This window comes from Rhizophagus irregularis, chromosome 29, assembly GCF_026210795.1.
Source record: "Rhizophagus irregularis chromosome 29, complete sequence".
Classification (NCBI taxonomy): domain Eukaryota; kingdom Fungi; phylum Glomeromycota; class Glomeromycetes; order Glomerales; family Glomeraceae; genus Rhizophagus; species Rhizophagus irregularis.
The window spans coordinates 2,735,859-2,759,810 of NC_089457.1; the positions used below are offsets into that span (position 1 = coordinate 2,735,859).

General features: G+C 27.4%; 7 protein-coding genes across 7 annotated transcripts; 2 read left to right on the plus strand and 5 right to left on the minus strand.

Annotated features, from left to right (window-relative positions):
* Positions 1–645: 645 nt before the first annotated feature.
* On the minus strand, positions 646–4,438 carry OCT59_019945 (uncharacterized protein; the record flags this gene model as incomplete). The annotated part of the gene is made up of 17 exons (XM_025317485.2): positions 646–694; positions 766–1,007; positions 1,092–1,274; positions 1,344–1,477; positions 1,555–1,694; positions 1,793–1,951; positions 2,042–2,127; positions 2,190–2,251; positions 2,336–2,588; positions 2,673–2,780; positions 2,858–2,950; positions 3,024–3,135; positions 3,223–3,434; positions 3,511–3,692; positions 3,765–3,880; positions 3,952–4,191; positions 4,275–4,438. 17 exons carry the CDS (start codon positions 4,436–4,438, stop codon positions 646–648), a joined length of 2,535 nt encoding a protein of 844 aa, XP_025178198.1.
* Positions 4,439–5,143: 705 nt separating this feature from the next.
* On the plus strand, positions 5,144–7,582 carry OCT59_019946 (uncharacterized protein). The gene is made up of 3 exons (XM_025317486.2): positions 5,144–6,253; positions 6,338–6,939; positions 7,014–7,582. The coding sequence occupies exons 1-3, from the start codon at positions 5,195–5,197 to the stop codon at positions 7,459–7,461; spliced, it is 2,109 nt and encodes a 702-aa protein (XP_025178199.2). The 5' UTR covers positions 5,144–5,194; the 3' UTR covers positions 7,462–7,582.
* A 906-nt stretch (positions 7,583–8,488) lies between these two features.
* On the minus strand, positions 8,489–9,639 carry OCT59_019947 (Rho GTPase; the record flags this gene model as incomplete). Its single annotated transcript, XM_025309299.2, has 5 exons — positions 8,489–8,630; positions 8,703–9,093; positions 9,194–9,266; positions 9,402–9,458; positions 9,592–9,639. The coding sequence occupies 5 exons, from the start codon at positions 9,637–9,639 to the stop codon at positions 8,489–8,491; spliced, it is 711 nt and encodes a 236-aa protein (XP_025178200.2).
* A 2,784-nt stretch (positions 9,640–12,423) lies between these two features.
* OCT59_019948 (uncharacterized protein) lies at positions 12,424–13,999 on the minus strand (the record flags this gene model as incomplete). The annotated part of the gene is made up of 2 exons (XM_025309300.2): positions 12,424–12,964; positions 13,036–13,999. The coding sequence occupies 2 exons, from the start codon at positions 13,997–13,999 to the stop codon at positions 12,780–12,782; spliced, it is 1,149 nt and encodes a 382-aa protein (XP_025178201.2). The 3' UTR covers positions 12,424–12,779.
* A 329-nt stretch (positions 14,000–14,328) lies between these two features.
* OCT59_019949 (uncharacterized protein) lies at positions 14,329–15,605 on the minus strand. Its single transcript, XM_066143867.1, has 4 exons — positions 15,560–15,605; positions 15,382–15,467; positions 14,576–15,310; positions 14,329–14,499 (listed from the first exon to the last, which is right to left on the minus strand). The coding sequence occupies exons 1-4, from the start codon at positions 15,579–15,581 to the stop codon at positions 14,470–14,472; spliced, it is 873 nt and encodes a 290-aa protein (XP_066005575.1). The 5' UTR covers positions 15,582–15,605; the 3' UTR covers positions 14,329–14,469.
* A 421-nt stretch (positions 15,606–16,026) lies between these two features.
* OCT59_019950 (uncharacterized protein) lies at positions 16,027–17,679 on the plus strand (the record flags this gene model as incomplete). The annotated part of the gene is made up of 6 exons (XM_066143868.1): positions 16,027–16,277; positions 16,373–16,902; positions 16,975–17,112; positions 17,245–17,274; positions 17,356–17,571; positions 17,660–17,679. The coding sequence occupies 6 exons, from the start codon at positions 16,027–16,029 to the stop codon at positions 17,677–17,679; spliced, it is 1,185 nt and encodes a 394-aa protein (XP_066005576.1).
* A 412-nt stretch (positions 17,680–18,091) lies between these two features.
* Positions 18,092–20,863, minus strand: OCT59_019951 (uncharacterized protein). The gene has a single exon (XM_025317490.2). It carries the CDS (start codon positions 20,806–20,808, stop codon positions 18,361–18,363), a length of 2,448 nt encoding a protein of 815 aa, XP_025178205.1. The 5' UTR covers positions 20,809–20,863; the 3' UTR covers positions 18,092–18,360.
* Positions 20,864–23,952: the final 3,089 nt, after the last annotated feature.

The following is a 23,952-nucleotide window of genomic DNA, read 5'->3' on the forward strand; positions in this document are numbered from 1 at the left end:
ACATTATAAATGATTTTTCCCAAAAGCTACTAATACGGATGATGTAGGTTATGAAGACTTCGTTCCAAATTGGAACAGACACGTGACTTTGAAAACCAATAAGACTGAGGTGCAAGTGAATCCCTTGGAAGTAACAAGTACATCCCAATCTAAGCCAACTCATGACCGATCCTATTTTCGCAAGTGAAAATTTGATTATTATGGAATTACCAATGAGAAATTATGCCCATTATGCAATTTAGATCATGATGATGAAGAAAGCATAGAAGGTAGATATAAAGCCGTATCTTATTTTATTAAATGTAAACAGCATGAAATTGAGATAGTTGCATAGTCTCATTACCGTTGGCCACTGCATACAGTATCCTCCAAAAATAGTCATCTTACTTTTACCTTTAAAGTATTATTGTGGATATACTATTTTCTAAATCAATTAATTAATTACTAACCATAAACTTTTTGTAAAATTCTTTACTTCTATATTAAGAAAAAATATATTACAAACATTCAAAAACAATGAATGAGTTGTCAAAAAAAAAAATATAAATGGGATCTATATATACTAGCAAAAATATAAACAAAAACTTTTAAAAAAACAAATATATACAGTACAAATATCTCAAATCTCACAAAGTCCATTAAATATTATACTTTTGAAGGAAATAATCGTCTTACAATGCCGGAACCTTCAGTTCTATATGATTAAATAAAATTAACATCTTATGTAAATAATAATCACAAAATTAAATTTATTCTCTAGCATACCTTTTCTTTATAATTTCTTTTTCTTGTTCCAATATCCAATCTCTTATATCATCTTGTTGATTTCTATGATAAGTTAAACTAGCATTATAATCTAATTTATATTCCTTACCATATTTTGATAAAGGTTTATATCTACCAATATCAAATTTTGGTGATATAGACAATGGCGTCTCTTTTTCTAATTTATGAGATATTTCAAGAACCTTAGAAATATTTACAATATTTGCTCGGGTAAAAAATTCCTAGATAAACAAAATACATTAAACATATAGTAAAATATTAATAAATTATTACAATTATCTAAACAAAATAATATTATGACTTACCGAAACTTGTCTCTTACTAGTCATACCCAATAAAACATCCCTCGCTATCAATATATAAGCGATTAGAAAAAAATACATAAATGATGGTTCATCATTTGATAATAAATGATCCCATAATTCTAACCAATCTTCTCTCGTTAGTATTCTTGCAAAGCTGCATTTAATCATTGTCCACGCATAGTCCTAGCATCAAAGTAATCTAACTTTAATAACAAATTAAAGTAACCAAACATATGCATGCAAAAATATTACCTGAATTTTTATATTATAAGACAATAAATGAGTATATAGTTCATTGTCCCAATATTCCAATAATACACTTATAACGTTCATAATTTTGGTTGAAGGATTTGGAAATTCGTCCCAATAATGTTGATACCAATTAACTGCATACAACGATAGCAATGCAAACGGTAAATAATTTTCCCAAGTTAAATAATCTCGAAGTTTTAACATAACTTACATAGTATACTTAGAATTATTTCAAACGACAAAGTTTCGTTTGTATCAAATAACAATTCTACGAATGGATATATCATATGGAATATCCATTCAATTGTTATTCGTCGATCATATCCTAATCTAATCAACGATGATAAAAACCTGCCACGAATTGAATCAAGTCAAAATTCCGTAAATAAAATTGTTAGGAAATTCGTCTAAAAATACTTAACATGGATAAACTTGGAAAGACTCTTAACTGTTCCAATAAATCTATAATCTTTCGTTGTTTAGAATCACTCGACTTAAGATTTTTTGACAATAAAGCCTTAATAGCGGGATCTACACCTTTGCTAGTTATTTCTTTGAAAGCTTGTTGATTTTGAGGAATACCTAGTAATATACGCCATATGCGTGTTCTATTATTATTTTATTTTTTTTAAAAAAATTAATTTATATTATTTATATAAAATAAAAAAAGAGGATAAAATACCGAGAGAGATATTTACCTATACTTATCAGGGTATCTTCCTAATTGATGTAATTTTTCAATCAATCTCTCTCTTCTCTCTTCCCTTGAAGCGGAGGATAATCCCTAAAAATAAAATTATTTATCCAATACTTCAAATATGTCTAGATGGGGAAACATTAACAAACCTGCAAATTTATAGATTCCATAGAGGATATCGAAGACCTCCTTGAAATAGTGGATATCGTTTCTAAAAAATAAAAAATAAAAATAAAAAAAATATTATTATTAATTGACATATACTGATAAGCCTCTTTAATTCTATCCACTTTACCTTGAGGAACTGGAATAGTCATTGGAATAGTCACTGGAGATACATTGGTTGGTTCAATTAGCTCTTTTCTCGCCTTTGGATCCTTTTTTACTGTAGGTTCCTGATCCAGAAACAATTCGGAGATTTCTTCCTCTTCAGAAGTGGCTCCGAGAGAAGGAAGATTAAAATTAGACGACGACGGTATTCGAAATTCGGTGTATTTTAATGGATGTATACTTTTCGAAATAGAAAAATCATAATATTGGTGTTGAAGCTTAAATAAAAAAAAGATATGTTTGTATAAAAGTAATCATATAAAGCAATAATATAGATATTAATAATCGATATATGTACATACAGTATCAGATATTAAAACTTCCAAATCCCAAATCTTTAAGATTGCTTTTTCTTCGATTGAATTTGTCACGATAAATTTCCCATCGGGAGAAATTTCAAAAAATTTAATCTGTTATAAAATATAATTCGTAAACATTTAGTAGATAGTTAATTACAATCACAACTCAATAAACATAAGATTCTTACAGGATGTTGCACATTAAGATGATAAATTTGAGAATCACTCTGAAAAATGTCAATAATCAGAAGTCGCCCATCTGAAGAAGAAACTAAAAGATCCTATATAAAATATTATAAAATAAGAATATGTGACAAAATTTTGTGAACCAATGCAAAGTTACATTATACTTACTGCATCATCATGAATCGGTTCGAGTTTCGTAATTTCACCTTCAATTATAGATTTAAGACTTATATTTCGAATTAAATTTTTTGTATCAAAATCCCAAACAAGTATAGTTTTTCTATTTGAATGAAACATTATTAACTAAACATTCGCCAAAAACCATTAACCGATTCCAGCCTCTAACGATAAAAACAGTGTAACTTACTTGCCAGCAACTAAGATTATTCTACCATCTTTCGACATTGTTGTTATTCTACATGCATGATCAAACGTATTACTAAAACTTAGTAACTGATCCGATATTCGTGTCGGGGTAAGTAACTTCCATAACAAATCAAAAGATCCGCTATCCCAAATACATATCGACTCATCAAAGAAACTTGAAATAATATATTCTCCTTGCGGAGAGAATGCAGCCTAAGCGATATGAGAACATTGAATCATTATGAATTAAGCTCGTTTTTATAATTTATTTTTTCTAGAATATACATACACGTCTTAAAGTGGCACCTTCTTTGTTATGATCCAATACTTTTTGCTTAGACCAGTATGCCATATCCCACAATATCGCTTCCGACTTTGTACTGGTAATAACCCAATGTTGTTTCGGATGCATTGATATCCAATTAACTGGATTTCGATGACTTCTGGCTTCAGCAATAAGTTGACGAGTTTCTATTTTAAAGTAATTATTGACATTAGAAACAATTTAAGATATGAAAACTCAAAAAACATCTTGTTACTTACCAATATTATAACATCTTATAGAATTATCAGTAAATGCCACAACCAATTCACTTCGAACCAAAGGAGTAAATGCAATAGTAGAAACCGCTATACCTAATCGAGCAACCTGCCAAAACCTGTGATCTTTAGTTGTTTTAATTTTAATTCGAATAATTTATAAAATGAAATCAAACTTGATTTAACTTACTTATTAGAACCAAAATCAAAAGACATGACACATCCACGTTGATCAGCTGCAGCCATTAATAATGTTCCATTAATCGCTTCTTCTAACATGCTTGGACCATCATGAAATCCTGATTGGAATCCATTTCCATTTTGATTTACCGGAGCAAAGCAAAAACATCCAAATGCAACAGGTCGATTAATGGTTCCTTTAACTTGATTTTTTCGAGGTCGATGAGCATTTATAATGTTTAATAATAATCTTTATTTTACAATAAAAGATATAATTAATTATGCTCTGATACATAAAATTAACCATCAACAATCAATAATAAAACACCTTACCCATATACATTTTCAACCTCCTCTTCGCCTTCGGGTTTTTCTTCAATTAATACTTCGATTTCATAATCATTATCCTTTTGAGTTTGTTTTTTCTTTTTCTCAGTCTTTTCCCAAATTTGACCTGACTTTACTCCAGCGATAAATATATCGGAAGTATTTACCATTTTTATTGTAATATTGTTAGACTCCGAATGAAAACGTTTTAGCTTTAACCAAACTGAATATAAAGAGAGTAGATCGATCGATCAAAAAAAAAAAGTGTTACAACAAATGTAGTTAGATCAACATGTGATTGACACGACGCGGTTTTTTCTCGGATTCTGATGTTTTTCACGTGTATTTTTTTTTTAATAACTAATCGAAAAATTGAAAAATAGTATATGTTCCATGACTTCATTGTCTTCATTGTTTACATCAATGATTAAGTAATATAAATATTTTCTTCACTGCCACCTCTACGTGGTGTTCAGGAGAAACAGTTTGTATGTTGTGTATGTTGTACATCTGGCCAAGAACAAGCAAATAGTTAATTTTCTGCGTAAAAATATATTTATATTAGCATCATGTTACGTATCACATACCGCGCAAGTTGCAAATCATTATGGAAAGAAATAAAAAATATTTCATAAGTATAAATTTGTAAATGTGATTTGTTAGAAGAAGTTCACAGAAATAAGCTAAAAAATAATACAAAAAAAGTATATATATTATTTTTAAATTTATAATAAAATAGTGCAACCGCTTAGAATATTATATAAGATTTCAAATGAAATGAACAATAGGACGATTGAAATCTAATTTTACTATATTGGGTTTAAATGTGTTGATTTGATATATTATTAACGATTATGACAATTATATATTGTATTATCATATAAAATCTCCATAATACTTGAACTAAAAAATTTTACAAAAAAAAAATGGCTGATAACAATTTTCAAATTCTTGCTGATGATATTTATGAAATATTATCTTATTTAAAAAATATTGTAAAGAAAGAAGGAAATCCTCCTGTTGATATAGATAAACCTGATTTTTCTACTGTAGGATATCCTGTACTTATTGGTTCTCGTGCTGCAAAATGGCATGTCCCTTCTTTTCGAGAACCAAATGATTGGGATTTAGTGGCAACTGCATCACAATCAATCTTATTTATTCATAGTGTTATAACTATTACATATATTCATAATATAAAATTGATTCATTATCCAGGTGTTGGATTAAAGATTATTGGCAAATGTAATGATGCTATCAACTTTGAAATTGAACTTGTTTCTGATAAAGTATATCTCAAGGAAATAAAGCCGAATAAGACTAAATATGAAAATCTAATTAAAGATAATGCTGTCATAAAAGAATTTAAAGAAACGGAGAAACAAGTTGCAAAATATACTATTGATAGTACTGAAAAAAATAAATTTTTAGATAATGTTAGAAACATTTCTTGCGGATTGGCTGATTATTCTTTTAAAATTGATTCACCCAATGAATTCGAATTTGTTAAGAGAGATCAAAGAAATCATTCAAAGATGAGCGCACAAATGATTTTGGAATACTGTCATGATGTAAAAGATATAAAATTTATTTCATTATTAAGCTTTCCATGTATTGTTGCTCCATTAAAAGTTCTTGAAGTTTTGAAGACATCTCACATTTATTGGCCGGCTAATTTTCATAAGAATATCGCAGATTTGCATTCACTAAGAATTATATTGGGTTATAGCAATGTGCCAATAACTCAACCATTATGTAGCCCAAAACGTGATGAACAAATTGAACTCATACTGAATACTCGTATTAAGGAAACTGAAATATTGAGAGGCGTACCAGCTGCACATATCAATTTGAATAAGACCAATCAAGAATTCTTGGATCGTGATAATGATCTTTTTGTACAAAGATATGTTCCTCATGATAAATTACATGAATATGTTAAGTATGGTGATGTTCCAATTCATGAAACTTTAAAGGAAGATAAGGTATAGACTTTTTTTAAATAATGATTATATTATTTTCAAAAAATTTTTTTTTTTATCAACACTTTATATTATTATTATATATAGTCTAAAGCATGGATTAAACAATCTCTTTTTAACCAAATTGATTATCAAACACAACTTAATTGTGTGAGAGAGGAAGCAATGGTTATTGCATTAGAGAGATACCTTATTCCAATGAGCTCTAAAAATCAAGATACCTCTTATCGTTCGGCACTTGTTAAAATTTGTACTTCATTAACTAAAGGATGGTTTCGCCAATTTGCAATTGATAATTATCCCCGGCTTTCAAATCTTGATAAAGATTTGATGTTGATCGCTCACAATGTAATCAATGATCATCCCTTACCACAAAAAAAACGAGAAGAACCATCAGCATTTCTTTGTAACTGGATACCTGATCTAGAGACTTTATCTATTTTTGAGCCAATTCATCTTCATACTGAAATAATCTCATCTTTTGATGATATTAATTATAAACCTGGTCGAAACAAGGATTTCATTGTCAACAGATCTGGAATTAAGATTACTTCTCCGTTAAATAATAATGTATCAATTACAGCTATTATTACAACAATGTGTTTAATTGATTTTGAAGATTGTAATCCAAAAGCTAATTGGTCAGCATCTGTTGTAATTTGTCCCAGCGAATGTTTAAAAAATTCAAGGTACATTATTAATAAATTTTGATATTTTTATCTCTTTATACTTTATGTTTGATATATTTTTAATTATTTTTAAGCAACGAGAATTACAAAGAGGGGAAATATTATGATCCATTACAAATCCATACTTTTAAATATGGAGAAGAAGACGAAAATGAAATAGAGTTTACTTCCAAGCATATATTTACACTTGAAATTTTTGCGCAGTCTAATGGAAGTTGGGGTGTAGGTAATGATGTTTGGATTGGACAATCACCGATTGTTAGAGCTAAATCAGCTGATCATATCGCCAGTATACTGGGATTTCCTGAATTTACAGGTGATTTATTATTTAAACATGTGTTAGCTTATCTACAACCAGTCCTACAAAATAATGGAAGTACCCCACTTAAGCATAGTATTGATGGTTTGAAAGCTAACGGAATTATTCCAATCAATCCATTACAACATCTTTGGTATGATGCTTGGAATTATACTATAAAAAACAGGAAAGGAACATGGGAATTGAATTTTCATGCAATATGATATAGTGTATATATAAAAATAGTGCTTTTTTCCTGTAGCTTCATAATCATAATACGGCCTTAAATATGTTTATCATAATAAAATTTAAATTGCTACTGTCGGATGTAATTGGTTTCCTTTAATATTATAATGTACCGACATTATTTTTTTTTTTTGTTATTAAAAAATTATAAATTATAAATTATGACAATTAGCTATATTATAATTTTTACTTTGCATGAGTTATATAAATAGAAATATTAATTGAAATTATGAAATTCTAATCTATTTACGGAAAATTTGGTGGGATTTATACTGGTGGAAATACATTTTGCTAAAAATCTGAGTATCTATTGAGTTAAAACCCCATTTTGTGGTTGCTCGAGTGATTATTTCTCATTGGAAACTCGCTAGTCGCTAGTCGCTACCTTATCATTTTATTGCATTATTATTCAACTAGCCTTAATATTGAAAAAAAAGTAGTTTTAATACGTACTAATGAATGAAAATCTTACACAATGAGATGTTGTCTTACTAAGAAATAATACGGATAGATCGAAATTCGAAAGCTTCTCGGAGTTGCCGAATATGGAAACAGATTTCAATAGTAATTCTTTCGGGACCTTTTCTACTAATCCTAAGAAATTTTAATTTTAATAAATAAAATCTGGTAAAGTTTGGTTTGTGAAAGCTATTATACTAGTTTACGATCAGCCTCTAGTCTGAATAAGACTAAAAGGTTTCTAGTAAAAAAGATAACTAATCAAGCAGCATCTATCTAAATTAAGATTTCGTTTATTTATACAAGAAATATAATATGAAAACTTACTAGTTTTTTCTTTTTTTTGCAGTAAAATATATTTATTATTTCGATTTCCAACATTTTATTAAAAAATAAAAAATGATATTTTTATCATTTTATATTATTTTTTTTAAATTTTTCATCTAATTTTTTTTACATGTACAGTATTTATCATGATTCTATCTATCTTTTGCACATATAACAGTATACTGTATATGTGTACATCAAGCTGAAGAAACTTACATCTCATGACAATGTCATAAATTTAATTTTGAAAAGGTTCTTTAATTTATGCCGTAAAATTTTTCCTTTCTTATCAGGTTTGGTGGTTTTTACATCTCTAGATTCGACGCGTCCAACCGACTTACTGTTTGATCTTTTATAAAAACTAAAAAAGCATAAATAATTATAAATATATTGATTTATCATATAATAGGAATAGTTTTTGTTTAATACTTACTTTTTTATTTTAGTTGAAAAAGAAACTTCTTTAGGGGACGGTCCGACTAAAGCCGCAATTATGGCCTCATCAAAAACTTTCTTCAACCCTTTTTGTGTGAATGCTGAACATTCAAGATATTTTGTCACTGCAAATTTTCGAGCAAACGCTTCACCTTGCTCTGTAGTTATAGGTTTTAATTGTAGCTTTTGAACCATTTGGGGATCATCTCTCAATTCTATATGAGTACCAACAATCAAACATGGAACTTCTGGACAATGTCTCTGAATCTCAGGATACCATTTTTCTCCTACATTTCTAAGAGAGTCCGGTGACATTACTGAAAAGCAAATCAAAAAAACATCTGTTTGAAGGTACGAAAGTGGCCGGAGACGATCGTAATTTTCTAGACCTATTATTAATACATTTTGTTATGAATTAACAGTAATCAAACATAATACATCAAATTGCAAATTAAATTATATCTTGTAATGAGTAAAAGGAAAACACACCAGCTGTATCAGATAAACCAAATAAAATTGGTTCATCGCCAATCATCACTGTGACGGCGTAATTATCAAAAACCTAAAACACCGAAAATTGAGATTTAATAAGGGAATTAATGACAGGATAGAATCATATTCAGCCCAATTATGAAAGTATACAATGCCTAAAAATTAAAAAAATAAAACTAACGTCAATTACTAGATAAATACTTACAATAGGGGTGTAATCACTTGGAAATTTATTGGTCAAGTAAGTCGTTATAAGTTCTGTCTAATAGGTAAAGAATTAAATTGAAAAAAAAATATTAAAATTTTTAGTTAAATGCTATATATATATATATATATACTATATGTATATACAGTATATGGCATTGTGGATGAAAACATTCTTTTTTTTCTTTTACCTTGCCAACATTATTATCGCCGACGACAACACACTTTATTTTTTGCATAATTGGATATTATTTTATAAGAAGATGAATCGTTCATGAAAAAAGTTCAAACCTTTTTAAATTGTTATAACGCATTTCGGAGTAACATTACAACAATACCGATAGGAAGATCCGCAAAGAAACTTTGGGGACACAACTTCTTTTCCTGCATTATAATCCTAATACTAATTAACATTGAAAAATAAGGATATTATTAGAAATTATGGATAAAAAAGGTTATTCTACTCTATAAAAATTGCATTATTTCCAATCAATAACTTTAAAAATGTTAATATTAAAAAGATGAACTACATATTGGCCATATCAAGCCAGAATGATGTCAGTGGCGTTCTTAAATTATGTCTATGTTGGGTAAATATTATATTAATAATTTTTATCTAATTATAATTGCGTGAAAAGCAAAAGTAACATATTAACTATTTTATTTATAGAATGTCGACTACAAGATGACAGCCAAACTTACAAGATTATTATAAAAAAAAAATTATTATAGATGTTATGCACCATAAAAGATCATAATCCCCTTCTACGTTTTACATTGAATTAAATGCATTTTGATTTCTTAAACCTTTCCATTTATTTACATAATTATCTAGCAAAATCTACTTTTCACGTAACATTAGCACCGCATATTGTACCATAGATAATTTATAAATACTGTACCTGATTTAAAAATTGTATAGTACCACAAATACTTCATCAATACTCAAGGTGGATATTTACAAAAAGGGAGAAGATATTATAGGCATCGCTACGATATATGAAATATGGCGATCTTTAATGTGAGATGAGGTCAAGGGCCAATTATTGTAGATTAACTTAATGTATTTAAACTGACAGTATAACCAATTTATTTTATTTATTATTATACACTTATCATTTATTAATGCATTACGGTATTACTTTCCCATCTTATATGATATGAAATTTTGATAATGGTCATACAAAAATTCATATGATAATGACGATCCGAATTTGGAGTATGATTGCCTAATTGCTTTTATTGCAATCCGTTATCGTGTTACCCTTTCTTTATCAAAGATCGTAAATAATCTCAAATATTGTCTTTTTATCTCACCAATTTCGGTAATAATTATAAAAGTAATATAAAATTCTTAAACTATTCGGATTAATTATAAACCTTTTGTGAGAAGATTCTATTTACGCCAATTATGGTAACAAAACATTTATTCGAGTTTCAAATTCTTTGTTCTTAAAATTAAACTAATTTCCGTGAATTCCGTGAATTCCGTGAATTATTTTTTACAAATACCTCAATAACATTATTAACATTAACATATTATTGTTTATTATTGTTCAGATTTTTCCTTATTAAATATAATCGATTATGAGTCCTTTGTTCTAAAATCTAGATTACGTAAGCTCATTACGAAATAAAAGCATTTTTTTCACTACGGGTCTACGAATTACGGCATAGAAAATTAATTGAAATGACGAACCAAATTGGTAATATCGTATTTTTTGTTTATATAAAGAAAAGCTACGGTAGATGAGTGTGAATAGTGTGAATGACTTTTTTGATTCTTTGGCTAGTGTTTATCTATGAAATTAATGAAATTACTATATTTGTACATAATAACAAGCACGACAAATACATATATACGTGCTTTGATTTTGATTGGATAAACCTTATTTACGATTTAAGCCAAATTTGTTCTTTTTTTTATTTTTTTTTTTAGCTTTTCTTCCCTTTTTTATTCAACATAAACACCATTTTTCGTTTATATTCCCCTCAATTTCCATTTCACCAACATGCTTTACATTCTTTACATTCTTTACGCTCTTTACTCTCTTCCCAAAACTTTTACATACATAATGATAAATACTATAACGTGAGTATATGTTATTTATAAAATGTATTTTGTTGATTCAGTCCTATAACGTACTGTAATATCTAATTTTATATTGGAAATAGTCCTAGACTGGCCTTATAAGCTTACGTACATATGTCAAATAAAATTTGTAAGAAATTCTTGTGAGGAATGCTTGTGAAAATTACTTGTGGTTTGTATATATTTATTAATTTTTTTTTTTTACTGTAAAGATTAATATATAAAGAGACATGATTAGAGATATATTATGAGATATAATTAAACCTTTACAATTTAACATTTATTATACATTTCTTGGAATCTTAATTAAAATTTTGATCTCTTTCTTTTTTTTCCTACAGATAATACTGATAAGCATAAAGTTCAAATCATTTAAACCTTCTATTTTGAACTGCTTTCATTTTGGGAAGCGTTCCGGAGACTACACTACTGGAACTTGTAGTCATCCATAAGGGATGAGCTTTTCTTGTGCTCTTGTGGTAGTTTGTTATAGTGTTTTATAAGAGTGAGTGCTTGAAAAGCCCAATATTTAGTTAATATTTTGATATGGTGTTTTTTAGATTAGATTGTTACCTAATTATAGAAGAAAACAAGAAAACATCTAGAAGAAGAAATATATTGTAATGTTACAGTAGTCGGTTTTTGAGATTAATCTGATTATTTTAGAATAATTGTCAATTATTCTGAAATAATCAGACTAATTAAATCTGACTATTGTTTAATGTTTAAATTTATAGTTTGATTACTTTAGATTTTTTTAGATCAAAAACTTTTGTATAAAAGTTTTTAACACCATAGAATCAAAAATAAAATTTTCATATATTACTTTTTTTTTTTTGATACCATAAATTTTTAATTTTAAAAAAGCTTTCTCTTTTATCATTGTAATAATTATAAGGAAATTTATATTTAATGCTATTAGCTATTAATTAATGCTAGTAAAAAATGGTAAATATTTATTTATTTTATCATTATTATAAGTTTGATAATTAAATGTGATGCAGTAATAATTATAATTTTTGGATCGTTTTTGATCTCAGATTTTCATTTTATGTGAAATATTAAAAAAAGTGCTAAAAAAGATTTACAGTATGTCAAAAAAGAATAAAAGATGCAAATATAAAAAATTAACAACTTTTTTCTTCATCATGCATAATTAAATATTAATAGTGTTTGTTATAAATAACATTCAACGCATTTGATTCATTCAGATCAATTCTATAAGTCTATATACGATGTATTTTTACTAATTATTGAATGATTGTGTCATCGTCTTCTTTTCTTTTCTTACCAATCCAAGGTAGATTGACCATTTTTATCATCAAACATTGATCCACGATGCAATTCTTTAATAATTTTTCCTTCAATTACTGTTTTATTAATTATCATTTGGATATGACAAGGAGTAACGCGACCATACCATATCCCTTGACCATTTCGATATACGATGACATTGCCAGCAAATTGATGTCCTAATTTAACAAATAAAGGTTGGTGAATTACATACTAAAAAAAAAAACATTAAAAAGTAAATAATTCATACCTCCGACATGGCTAGTGAGATAAACAGGTACTCCTTGATTTCCCATAGAATTTAAATCCATTCTTTTCTCCTTTAGAACCTTTTCAAATTCATTTTTCAAAATAGGACCAGCAACTCCACATCTCATATCACGTCTTTTATGTCCACAAATTAAAATTACAGCTTTATATGGAATTCTTTCAGTTGAAAAATTATATCCTTCATTTTTAACTATTTCCTTTTTATTTATTTCATTTGATAAAAATTGGTCATAAAATTCCTCAACTTTTCCCGTGGAAACGTTACGTACAATTAAATTATCAGGATAAATTAAAATATCATTTCCAAAAAAAGAAAAAAATGTCAAGAATGGTAAAGTAGAATTCTGTCTATTACTATTTGTAATTAATATTTTAGTATCTTTATTGTCTCTTTTTTTTTGTAGATATTCGTATAATACCGCTGAAAGATTTCCAGAATCTAATTCAATTACTTTATTCCAATCGGATTTTCCTGTTGAAATTATTATATGACGAGCATGTGGTTGTACAGTACCACCTAAATTTGCTTCATGATTAATTTTTAGATTAGAAGGATAGGAAGGATGAATTGAACATGGAGATTGACATGTGAGACATGGATTTTCCGACGTAATTTCTTCAATAGAAATTGTTGCTGTTGATTTTTTAGGTTCTTTCAAAGAAGTTGTTGATGATTTTGAAGAAAGACTAGCAAAAGAATTCGATGGAGAAGGATTTATAGAAGTATTGTTACTTGGTGATGTGTTTAAAGATGATATTGACATTTTTCTGTTATAAACATTTTCAGTAGTAGATTTTTCTGCAGAAAGTATTGGAGGTGATAAGGAAGATTGTACAGAGCTGCAACAATTATCTATCATTTTATTACGAAAAACGGTCGACATAAATCTTTTATGTTGAATTTTTGAAATGGTAAAAAAAAGAAAGTAAGTCCTAATAAACATGATAAAAAAAAAAGAAAAAAATTTTTTTTAACTCCTTAAAACCAATTTTTATAATTTATAGAATGTATTACGTCAGTTCGCATAAGCCTTCTTCCATTATAAATAACAATTCCGTTCCGTTCCGTATCTATTAAGGTAAAATTTTTTCTGCCGATCAATAATCTTCAATGAATCATATGATTTATTTGTCTAAAAAAGAATATTGAGCCGGCGTAATCCGATTACAATACAAGTTATGACAATCAAATAAGCGTAAAATAATTTTTTATTCTCCCTTCTAAATAAAAAGTTACCGAATGCATCATTCTATAAATGGTAGCTGATTTTTTTTTTTTTAGTAAACTAAATGCCCTTTGAATTTCCTTTATTTGCAATATATTTTATAAATATAGACTTAAGCATACATGACTTTTTTTTTATTTATGCTATTTATTTGTAAGAAACGTAAACTTCCGCATCCTTTTTCATTCTTATCCGCACTCGAAATTTCTTTCCATGTCCTGGTTCATTATATACAACCGATAAAAAATTGTTAGTCCTAAATCCTTGTTTATGCTCTTCATTATGGGAACTTACGGTTGAATCATCATCATCTTCCTCGCTATTTGATGAGTTATCATTGCTTGAATTATTATTGCTTGAACTATTATCACTCACTTCATCATTCTTAGAATCATAATAACCGCTATAGCTTTTTGTGCAAATATCATTACTAAGGGTATTGCCATCATCGCTAGTGTCATCATCTTCGCTACTGTCATCGTCCTTCTTAACGTGATCATCCTCACTACTGTCATCGTCTTTCTTAATGTAATCATCATCATCGCTACTAACATCGTATTTTCTAACATCATCTTCATCGATATTGTTATCATCTTTCTTAACATCATCATCATCATCACTAGATGGTTCAATATCATCTTTGCTACTGTCATTGTCTTTATTTGAATTCTCTTCTTCATCGCTGCTATTATTTTTAATAGTTAATTCGATTTCATCATCACTAGGTTCACTGCTAGATTTGCTATTGGATTTACTGTTGGATTCATTGCTGGATTCATTACTAGTCTCACCATCGGACTCGCTGCTGAACTCGCTGCTGGATTCACTGCCGGATTCACTACTGGATTCATTGTTGGATTCACTGCTGGATTCACCGCTGGATTCACTGCTGGATTCACTGCTGGATTCACTGCTGGATTCACTGCTAGATTCACTGCTAGTCTCACTGTCGGACTCGCTGCTGAACTCACTGCTAGATTCGCTGCTAGATTCACTGTTAGAATCGCTACTTATGTTTTTAGGATAATACTATTTAAATGAAAATAAACAACTTATTATTATTATTATTATCATGATCATTATCCTTAATAATAACTTACATAATTTTCTTCTTCGCTAGAGCTCGATGAATATGAATTACCCAAATTCATTTGTTGTATATCTTGATCAGAATCTGACGATGAATCTGAAACAAAATATTTTAAAATATTTAGATAAAATTTAAAATATTATTTCCAATAAAAAATAAAATAAAATAAAATAATTTACTAAATTTACTATAGATATATAAAGGAATCATTTTATTTTCGACGAAGAGAGAATTGGAAAAAAAAAATATTTTTAACTATAAAGTCATCCATAAAAGGAATGCATTACATCCTTTGATTTAACTTTTTATGGAGAAATAAGTGATGACGATTTACCTACAATAAATCAGTCGCGCGGGTAAATTCGCGGGTAAAAAAAAAATCATCGGAAACTTTACGAGTTATTCCGTTAATAACAGTTACACATATCTGAAATTTGTATCGTTTATCAACGTGACAGATTGAGACGCATTACCATATTTATTTTAAAGACTTACTATGCAAATTATTTATAATTTAAATAATTTTAAAATATAACTGTTTATAGCTTGGATTTTCAAGTAAAAATATGGAAACAATGATATAAAATAAAAAAAAAATTTTTAATTATCTAATTTTCCCCCCTGGCCCCCTTTCTCCCTCGTATAATCTCGTATAATGGACACGTTTTTATTAACACTTTCAAAAGACCTTAATAAAATTTTAAAAAATGAACTCTGTTATGATTTTTTAATAACTATAGGTGAGGAACCTGATATCAAAACTTTCAAAGTTCATTCTGCAATATTATGTGCTAGATGTCCTTATTTTCAAGTGGCTTTATCAAATAATTGGATAAAGAAAGAAAATGATAAATTTACATTCACTAAACCGAACATTTTTCCAAAAACTTTTAATGTTATATTAATGTAAGTAAAATTGTATTTTTTTAGAATTTTTTTTTATAAACGTTTTAATTTATAATAAATTTTAATTTTATTCATTTTTTTTTTTAAAAAAAAAGACATTTATATGGTGGTATAATCGATTTAAATGAACAGGAATCTTCAGATTTAATTCTTCTTCTTGAAGCTTCGGATGAATTGTGTTTAAGTGAATTATGTGAACATATTCAAGATTTTATTATAACAAAAAGATTGGTTTGGTTACGCGAAAATTTTTTATCTCTTGCAAAAATTGTTTATCAACATCTAACTTTCGATAGATTACAAAAAATTTTTACAGAAATGATTTATGAAAATCCTAAAGATTTATTTAAATTAGAAACTTTATCTGAATTACCTGAAGATATTATTTTATTTTTGATAAGTCGGGATGATTTCTTTATTAGAGAAGTTCAAATATGGGAGCAAATTATAAAATGGGGAATATTAAAATATCCTCATTTGGATCCAGATATTACATATTGGACGATAAAAGATTTTGAAACGTTAAAAAATAGATTACGAAAATCTATTCCTTTAATTAGATTTTATCAAATGTCATCAAAAGAATTTAAAGAAAAAGTCGTACCTTTTAAAAAAATTTTACCAGGTAAACTGTAATCATTTCCAATTTGTAAAATTTGCTTACTTCATTTTGATTCTAATTTGATTTTATTATTAGAAATTCTTTATAATAACATATCAAAATTTCATTCAAGATGGTTTAAAATTTCTTTTCGTAGTTCTGCAAGAGTGAAACCAATTGATTCGTTGATCATAAATTATAAGGATGCTGCAGTTCTAGCAAGTTGGATTGATGGTAAAAACAAAGTTAATGATAGATCTGTAATGTATGAATTTTATAACAATCCTTATAATTTTAAACTCCTTTATCGTGGAAGTCGGGATGGATTTTCTTATGAAATGTTAAAGAAACATTGTTATTATAAAGGTCCAACAATCATAGTAGCAAAAATTGAAGGTAAACAAGAATTAATTGGAGGTTATAATCCAATATATTGGTCAGCATCAAAGTTAGCATATTTTTCACAGACAAAAAAAGGTTTTATATTTTCTACAGAAAAAGGTCAAGATAATTTCCAAGAAAAAGCAACTGTTGCTAGAATGAAATATAATTATTATTCTCAGCATACAACTTACACTTATAAAGGTTATCCTTATCTAAGTTTTGGATATAATAATTTATCATTTATTGAAAGAGAATGTCAAGTTAGATGGTCATATGGTTATTATTTCACTCCTAAAATTAAAGATCAGGGTAATTATCCTTTAGATGAACTTGAAGTTTTTGCATTAATTCCAAAATCGAGGTTCAAATATTGGAAAATTAATCTATTATTTTATAGTGTATATATTTATGATATGAAATTTTATGAGAGTTGTTTAATTTTACTTGGAAAATTAATTTTTTTAATTTTTATAATAATAATAATAGTAGGTTTTATAATTAATTTCTTAGAATCCTATAATTTATTATAATTAATAGAATATGTAAAAAAAACTTAATGAATATCTTATTAATTACTTATTAACTAGTAAGTTCGAGGCAGTAATTTTCGTGGATATTGCATTTTTACTACATAAATGATTAACAGTCTAAGTGAAATTGCTGCTTAATAAATTCGGAATAAATTATAAAATATAATATATAATTTATGTGATCTTGTTAATCTTGCTGCTTTTCACAATGAGGCAAAACATCTGATTATAATGATTATGCGAACGCAGTAAATACATTTGATCAAAATTTTTTTCTTGATAAAAAATTGATCAGTGTTCTGAAACTACACGTAATTTTTTATTTGAGTAGCCATGAAAAAATGAACTAAATCAAATTTTTGTCACATTTATAATCGGATAATTCCGGCCAAAATCACATATTTAACTTCGATATATATCATAAAATCACGTGATATAATCGAAACAGAAAGTAAAATATGTCTATATGTAAAAATAAATTATTTTATTTAAAATAAAAATTTTGTTAATAAATATAAAATTTATCTAAACCTAATTAATGCCAAATGAAAATAATTTAAAAAAATAATTATTGTGCGATTCCAGTTTCTTCTTCTTGGTAATCATCATCTTGTGAATCAACGGATTTTTCCTCATCACCATTTTCAATAATACCATTTCTCTCTAATTCATCATCAATTTCCTCTTCTTCATCATATACAACAGCCTTAGCTCTCGTTATAAATTCTCTAATTTTATCTAAATCTTTTTCACCATTAGTTTCAACACCACTAGAAACATCAACCATCCAAGGTTTAACTTTCCTTGCAGCTTCTTCAACATTTTCAGGTGTCAATCCACCTGCTAATATAATAGGAAAACTTCCTTTACCACTTAATTTATTTGAAACACTTTTTTTAATTTTCAATGCAATATCCCAATCAAATATTTGTCCTTTTCCTCCGGAATTACTACCATCAGTTGTTTTTGTGTCCAATAAACATATATGGTTATATCCAGGTTGTGTAACTAACGTTGGATTTGAAAAATTATTATCTATATGAAACGCTTTAATGACAGGGATAGGAATGAGTCTAGATAAATCTAATGGTTCATCTCCATGTAATTGAACCAAATCTAACTTAAGAGCATCAATGATTTTTGTTATATAATCTAACGATTGATTTTGAAATACACCTAAAATCAAAGGTTTCTTAGAACGATTGATTCTTGTAGCATGTAACTGAAACCAATCGTGATGTTTTTGTGACGTTAAAATACTATAAGGTGTTGGTTCATCATCTTCAATTCCAGTTAACTCAGTTTTCTTTTCTGATTGCATTTCTCTAATAATACTAACAATTTCCAACGCTGTTTCCAATGAAACCCGTCTTTTAGATTTTGCAAACATAAGACTGATAATATCGGTTCCCGCATCAGCAGCTGCTATAGCAGCTTCAATAGACGAAATTCCACATATTTTAACTAAAGGACTTCTTGGTGTATCAAGTTTCAACAATGAAGAACTTTCATCATTTACCACCTCCTCTTCATTTAATTCAAGTAACTCCTTAACAAAAGCTCGTTTGTTTTCTGATCTCATTAATGCTTCACCGATTAAAAAAGCTTTAACTCCTTGATCAAGATAACTAATTACATCAGCACGACCAGAAATTCCACTTAAAGCAGCTAATATAACATTTTCAGGAACCATTTCGGCTAATCTAGAAGTTGTATTCATATCAACATCAAAAGTATGAAGGTTACGATTATTAACTCCAATAACTTTTGCGCCTATTCTTAAAGCTTTTAACATTTCTTCTTCATTATTAACTTCCACCAAAGGTTCCATTCCAAGATCTTTAGAAAAATTGTATAACTCTGAAAGTTTTTCATCTGATAAAATAGAAACTATGAGAAGAATTGTATCAGCTCCATAAAGTCGTGATTCCATAATTTGATATGTATCCACAATAAAATCCTTTCTTAACACAGCAGGACGATTTGGAATTGTTGATAATGCATCACGAACTTGTCTCATATCATTTAAAGTACCTTTAAACCATTTATTTTCAGTTAATACAGAAATAACTGAAGCTCCAGCATTTGAATAAGTAAGGGCTTGTTTTACCGCATTGACTGATAAATCAATATTTCCTTTACTTGGTGAAGCTCTTTTAATTTCAGCGAAAATTGCGGGATATTTTGGTAAAGTTTGATTTATTCTTGAAACAAAATCGATAAGAGGAGGAGCTATGTGAAGAGATAATAAAACTTTTAAATCATGAGGTGAAGAACCTGGTTGTTTTTTTGCCAATTCAATATCAGCCAAACGTTGCTTATGGATTTTTTCAAGAATAGTCGGAACGGATTTTGATAAAACTGTAGTCTTTGCCAATGGTTGATTAACTCCAAATTCAGAATTATTTTTCCAACTGCCACCTTTAAGTTTTAAAAAATTTGATAAAATAATTTTTCCATGTTCAGAAAGAATACTTTCAGGATGATATTGAACGCCTTCAATTGTAAATTCACGATGTCTTATACCCATAATGACACCAGATTCTGTCCAGCTAGTAACTTCCAATTCTTCAGGAACCGTATTTGGTTGTCCAGATAATGAATGATATCTAGTAGCCATAATATTTTCTGGAACATCATGATAACATCCTTTACCATCATGCAATATTTTATTAACTTTACCATGTACAATTTCACCCGCATAACCAACTTTACCCCCATATACTTCAAAAATACATTGTTCCCCAAGACATACACCAAAAATTGGAATTTTTCCAGCAAAATGTAAGATAACATCTTTAGAAATTCCTGAATCTGTTGATGGTTTTCCTGGACCAGGTGAAATAACTATATTTTTTGGGTCAAGTGAAATTATATAATCAAGGGTAGTTTTATCGTTACGAAATACTTGAATTTCTGCTCCAAGTTCTGATAAATATTGATAAATATTCCAAGTAAATGAATCATAATTATCTATTAATACTGTAATATTTGATGTTTCTGGTATTGTGGACATATTGATAAAAAATGATAAAAAGGTATATATCAATAAAAAAAAAAAAAGCCAACCCCAAAAAAAAATAAAATAAAATAAAAATAAAAATAAATAAACCAAATAAAACAAATCGTTTAAATAAGCAAAAAAAACGGATCGTTACATCTAAATGCAAGTGTGTGTTGTTGTTATTTGAGGTCGCACAACGATATTAAAATCGCATAGTCTGAAACCACTAAAACCGTCAATCCAGACATCCGATTATACTGATTACTGACGATCCGGATTTCATTCCCTATAAATGTTTAAATTTTTATTTTCAAACGACTAATTATAAATTTTATATGCAATAAAATTGCTGAAACTTTATTTAGTATAATGAACCAGTTACGGAAGGAAAAACTAACTACCCATTATATAAACTATAACCCATATTATAAATACGAAACCACTTTTAGAAGAATTAAAGAATTAGCCAAAGCAACTATAGGAAGATGCGATCACTATGTTAGTACGAAAATGTGGCTAATTAAATAAAAACTAGAAAAAGAATACGATTAAGAAATATCAAAATCTAAATGCGAAAGCCAAGAAAAAGAATTCGATTAAGACCATAATTGGCGAGTATGAGTACGTGTGCGATGCTGTGATTCATTGGTTCGGTTATTATTTCTCATCTATTTTCTCCAATTTTTGAAGAGGCTTTTCGTGATATTGTTTAGGCTTTTCTATTCTTATTATAAAGATTATCGCAGGCTTAATTATGCTGGAAATCTCATCAATGCACAAAGAACGCGAAATTAAATCCGAAATTACGGATGATCCTAGGATCCGAATTATAACATAGAATACCCGTTGATTTATATGTAGTACCCTATGAAAAAGATATACTATACTTAAATGATACTTAAAATTGTAATTTTTTAAGAATACATTTTAAGTGTCACTTAAAATATACTTAAAATTGCAATTGTGTATTTTAAAATTTTTAAAATTTATATTTGTTTTCATAAGAATAGTGTAACTTTCTTTTTAAAGTACATTATTTGGATTTCTCGTGGCAAAAAAAATTTTTTACTAAAATCTTGATTATCAATCAGTCCTTTTTTCTGGTTTATTTGTAATACGCCACCTTAGATTCCGGATTCTGGAAAACACCAATTAAAAAGTTTGCTCAAAACAATTAATACTTATTCGAGTTTAGCGAAAAAAAAAAGAATAATGCATTGACTCCTTTGTTGGCTTATTTATTAAGTTAATTAGAATTTTTTATGAAAACTAATCAATCACTCAAGTATTAATTCCCTTATCAAGTTACGCACTTTACACTTAGTAATTAATTCATTGAATAGAATCTTTTATAATCAAGAAAAACAAACTTTTATTATATGAATAAGATTATCTATTTATTATACGACGTATACAATGAATATGGTTTAGACGTATGTAAGGTTCAATAAACCAAGGTATAGTAAATATTAAAATAATATTCCAAATTAAAAAAGTTGTTAATTTTTTATATATAATAAATTTTGATATTAATAATAAAATTACTTCCCATAATATTACCATTATACCTTGAAATAAAAAAAAACTGAAATGCTCACCAGTAATTTTACCAAATAATGAAATTATTATATATTCATGAAATATTCCACTAAGTATAAAACTTGCAAATGATCCCATTATATGACCTAAAGTTTTATTATTATTGGTAAGTAATGAACTAATTGGTAAATATCCTAATTCAATAAAACATTCCCGTAATAATTGATGCCATCTTCTTCCCCAGAAATCTGATGGTGATGTTGAAAAGTAAGGATGATTAAATAATGGTGATGTATCAAATAATAAAGATATTAAGTAATTTTTAATTATATTAACTTTTGAATTAATTATAGGATCATTAAAGAGAAAATTATTCTCTATAATCCATAATATTACTGTAGCCGCCACAAGAATTTTGTTATATACATAATTCATATTATGAGCAAGGAATCCTGCATATATATAACAATAAATTAATGTATAAGGATTGGCGATAAATGATGCTTTGTTTAATAATAAATAATCAATTATTCTAAGTGGATATGGTCTATCTGGTATTATGGATGGTGGAAATGTTACTAAAAAATAAATGAATAATTCATGAAATATCATCATAATGTATAATTTCAATAATTTGTGAGTTAAATAAGGTTTTAATTTTTGTTTGATATTATTTTTTGTTATTATTCCTAATTTTTTATTTGATAAATTATTATTTCTTCTCCAATAGAATAATGTCCAAAAGAATGGTGGTTTATCTTTACTATTCTGTTTACATTTTTTAATCCAAATCAACATTTTATAAAAAAATCCAATTATTGTTACTGGTATTGGTAAATTATACATACATGAAATTTGTTTTCCATATTTTAGTGGAATGGATATAAATATTATTGATATTATTATTAATGTTATATAATGTTTTTTTGTTGTTGGTTTTATTAAAGTGATTCCTATGAATGATAATAAACATATTGTTAATATGCTCAAATATGATGAAAAAAATATTTTTGTTGGAATTTCTAACGTAAACATGGAGTTTTTTTTTATGGGAAAAAAAATGATGAATTCTTGTAATTTTTATAATAATTAATTCATATTTTCTTTTTTTTTTTTTTGTTATATTTAATTAGAGAATTTTTAATTCGATTATCATCAGTGTAGAATAGATTTTCTTTTACCGATATATACAATACATACTTGTACATTTTTTCATTTACGAAAATCTTCGTTAAAACGATCCCGAATTCGTATTACAAATGAATTTTACGAATAATCATATGAAATTATTATATTTTTGTGGGTCGTTTTTGTCATGTTATATTTATACTTCGTTGCAAATCTTGTCAATCGTGTCATTATAAATGAATTTATTTAATAAAAAAGGTATTATTATTATGCGGCCAAATAGGATATGCTGTTTGATATTTTTTAGATTAAGGTATAAATAAATTACTGTTGCATAAATTATCTGATATTTTTATCGCATTACATAATTTAAATTAAATGTAACATATATATTAAATTTTACGGAGAAAATACTATATATTAACTAAAGCTACGTCTGCATAATAACGTAATAACACAGTTATTGAATATATGCAGTAACTTAAATAG

Bases quoted from the DNA above. Each gene is read 5' to 3' on its own strand.
- OCT59_019946 (XM_025317486.2), top strand. From the start codon at position 5,195: ATGGCTGATAACAATTTTCAAATTCTTGCTGATGATATTTATGAAATA. The intron at 6,254-6,337 runs GTATAGACTTTT...TATTATATATAG, and splicing joins AAACTTTAAAGGAAGATAAG to TCTAAAGCATGGATTAAACA. The intron at 6,940-7,013 runs GTACATTATTAA...ATTATTTTTAAG, and splicing joins GAATGTTTAAAAAATTCAAG to CAACGAGAATTACAAAGAGG.
- OCT59_019949 (XM_066143867.1), bottom strand. From the start codon at position 15,581: ATGATTCCTTTATATATCTATA. The intron at 15,468-15,559 runs GTAAATTTAGTA...ATTTTGTTTCAG, and splicing joins GATTCCTTTATATATCTATA to ATTCATCGTCAGATTCTGAT. The intron at 15,311-15,381 runs GTAAGTTATTAT...TCATTTAAATAG, and splicing joins CTAGCGAAGAAGAAAATTAT to TATTATCCTAAAAACATAAG.
- OCT59_019951 (XM_025317490.2), bottom strand. From the start codon at position 20,808: ATGTCCACAATACCAGAAACATCAAATATTACAGTATTAATAGATAAT.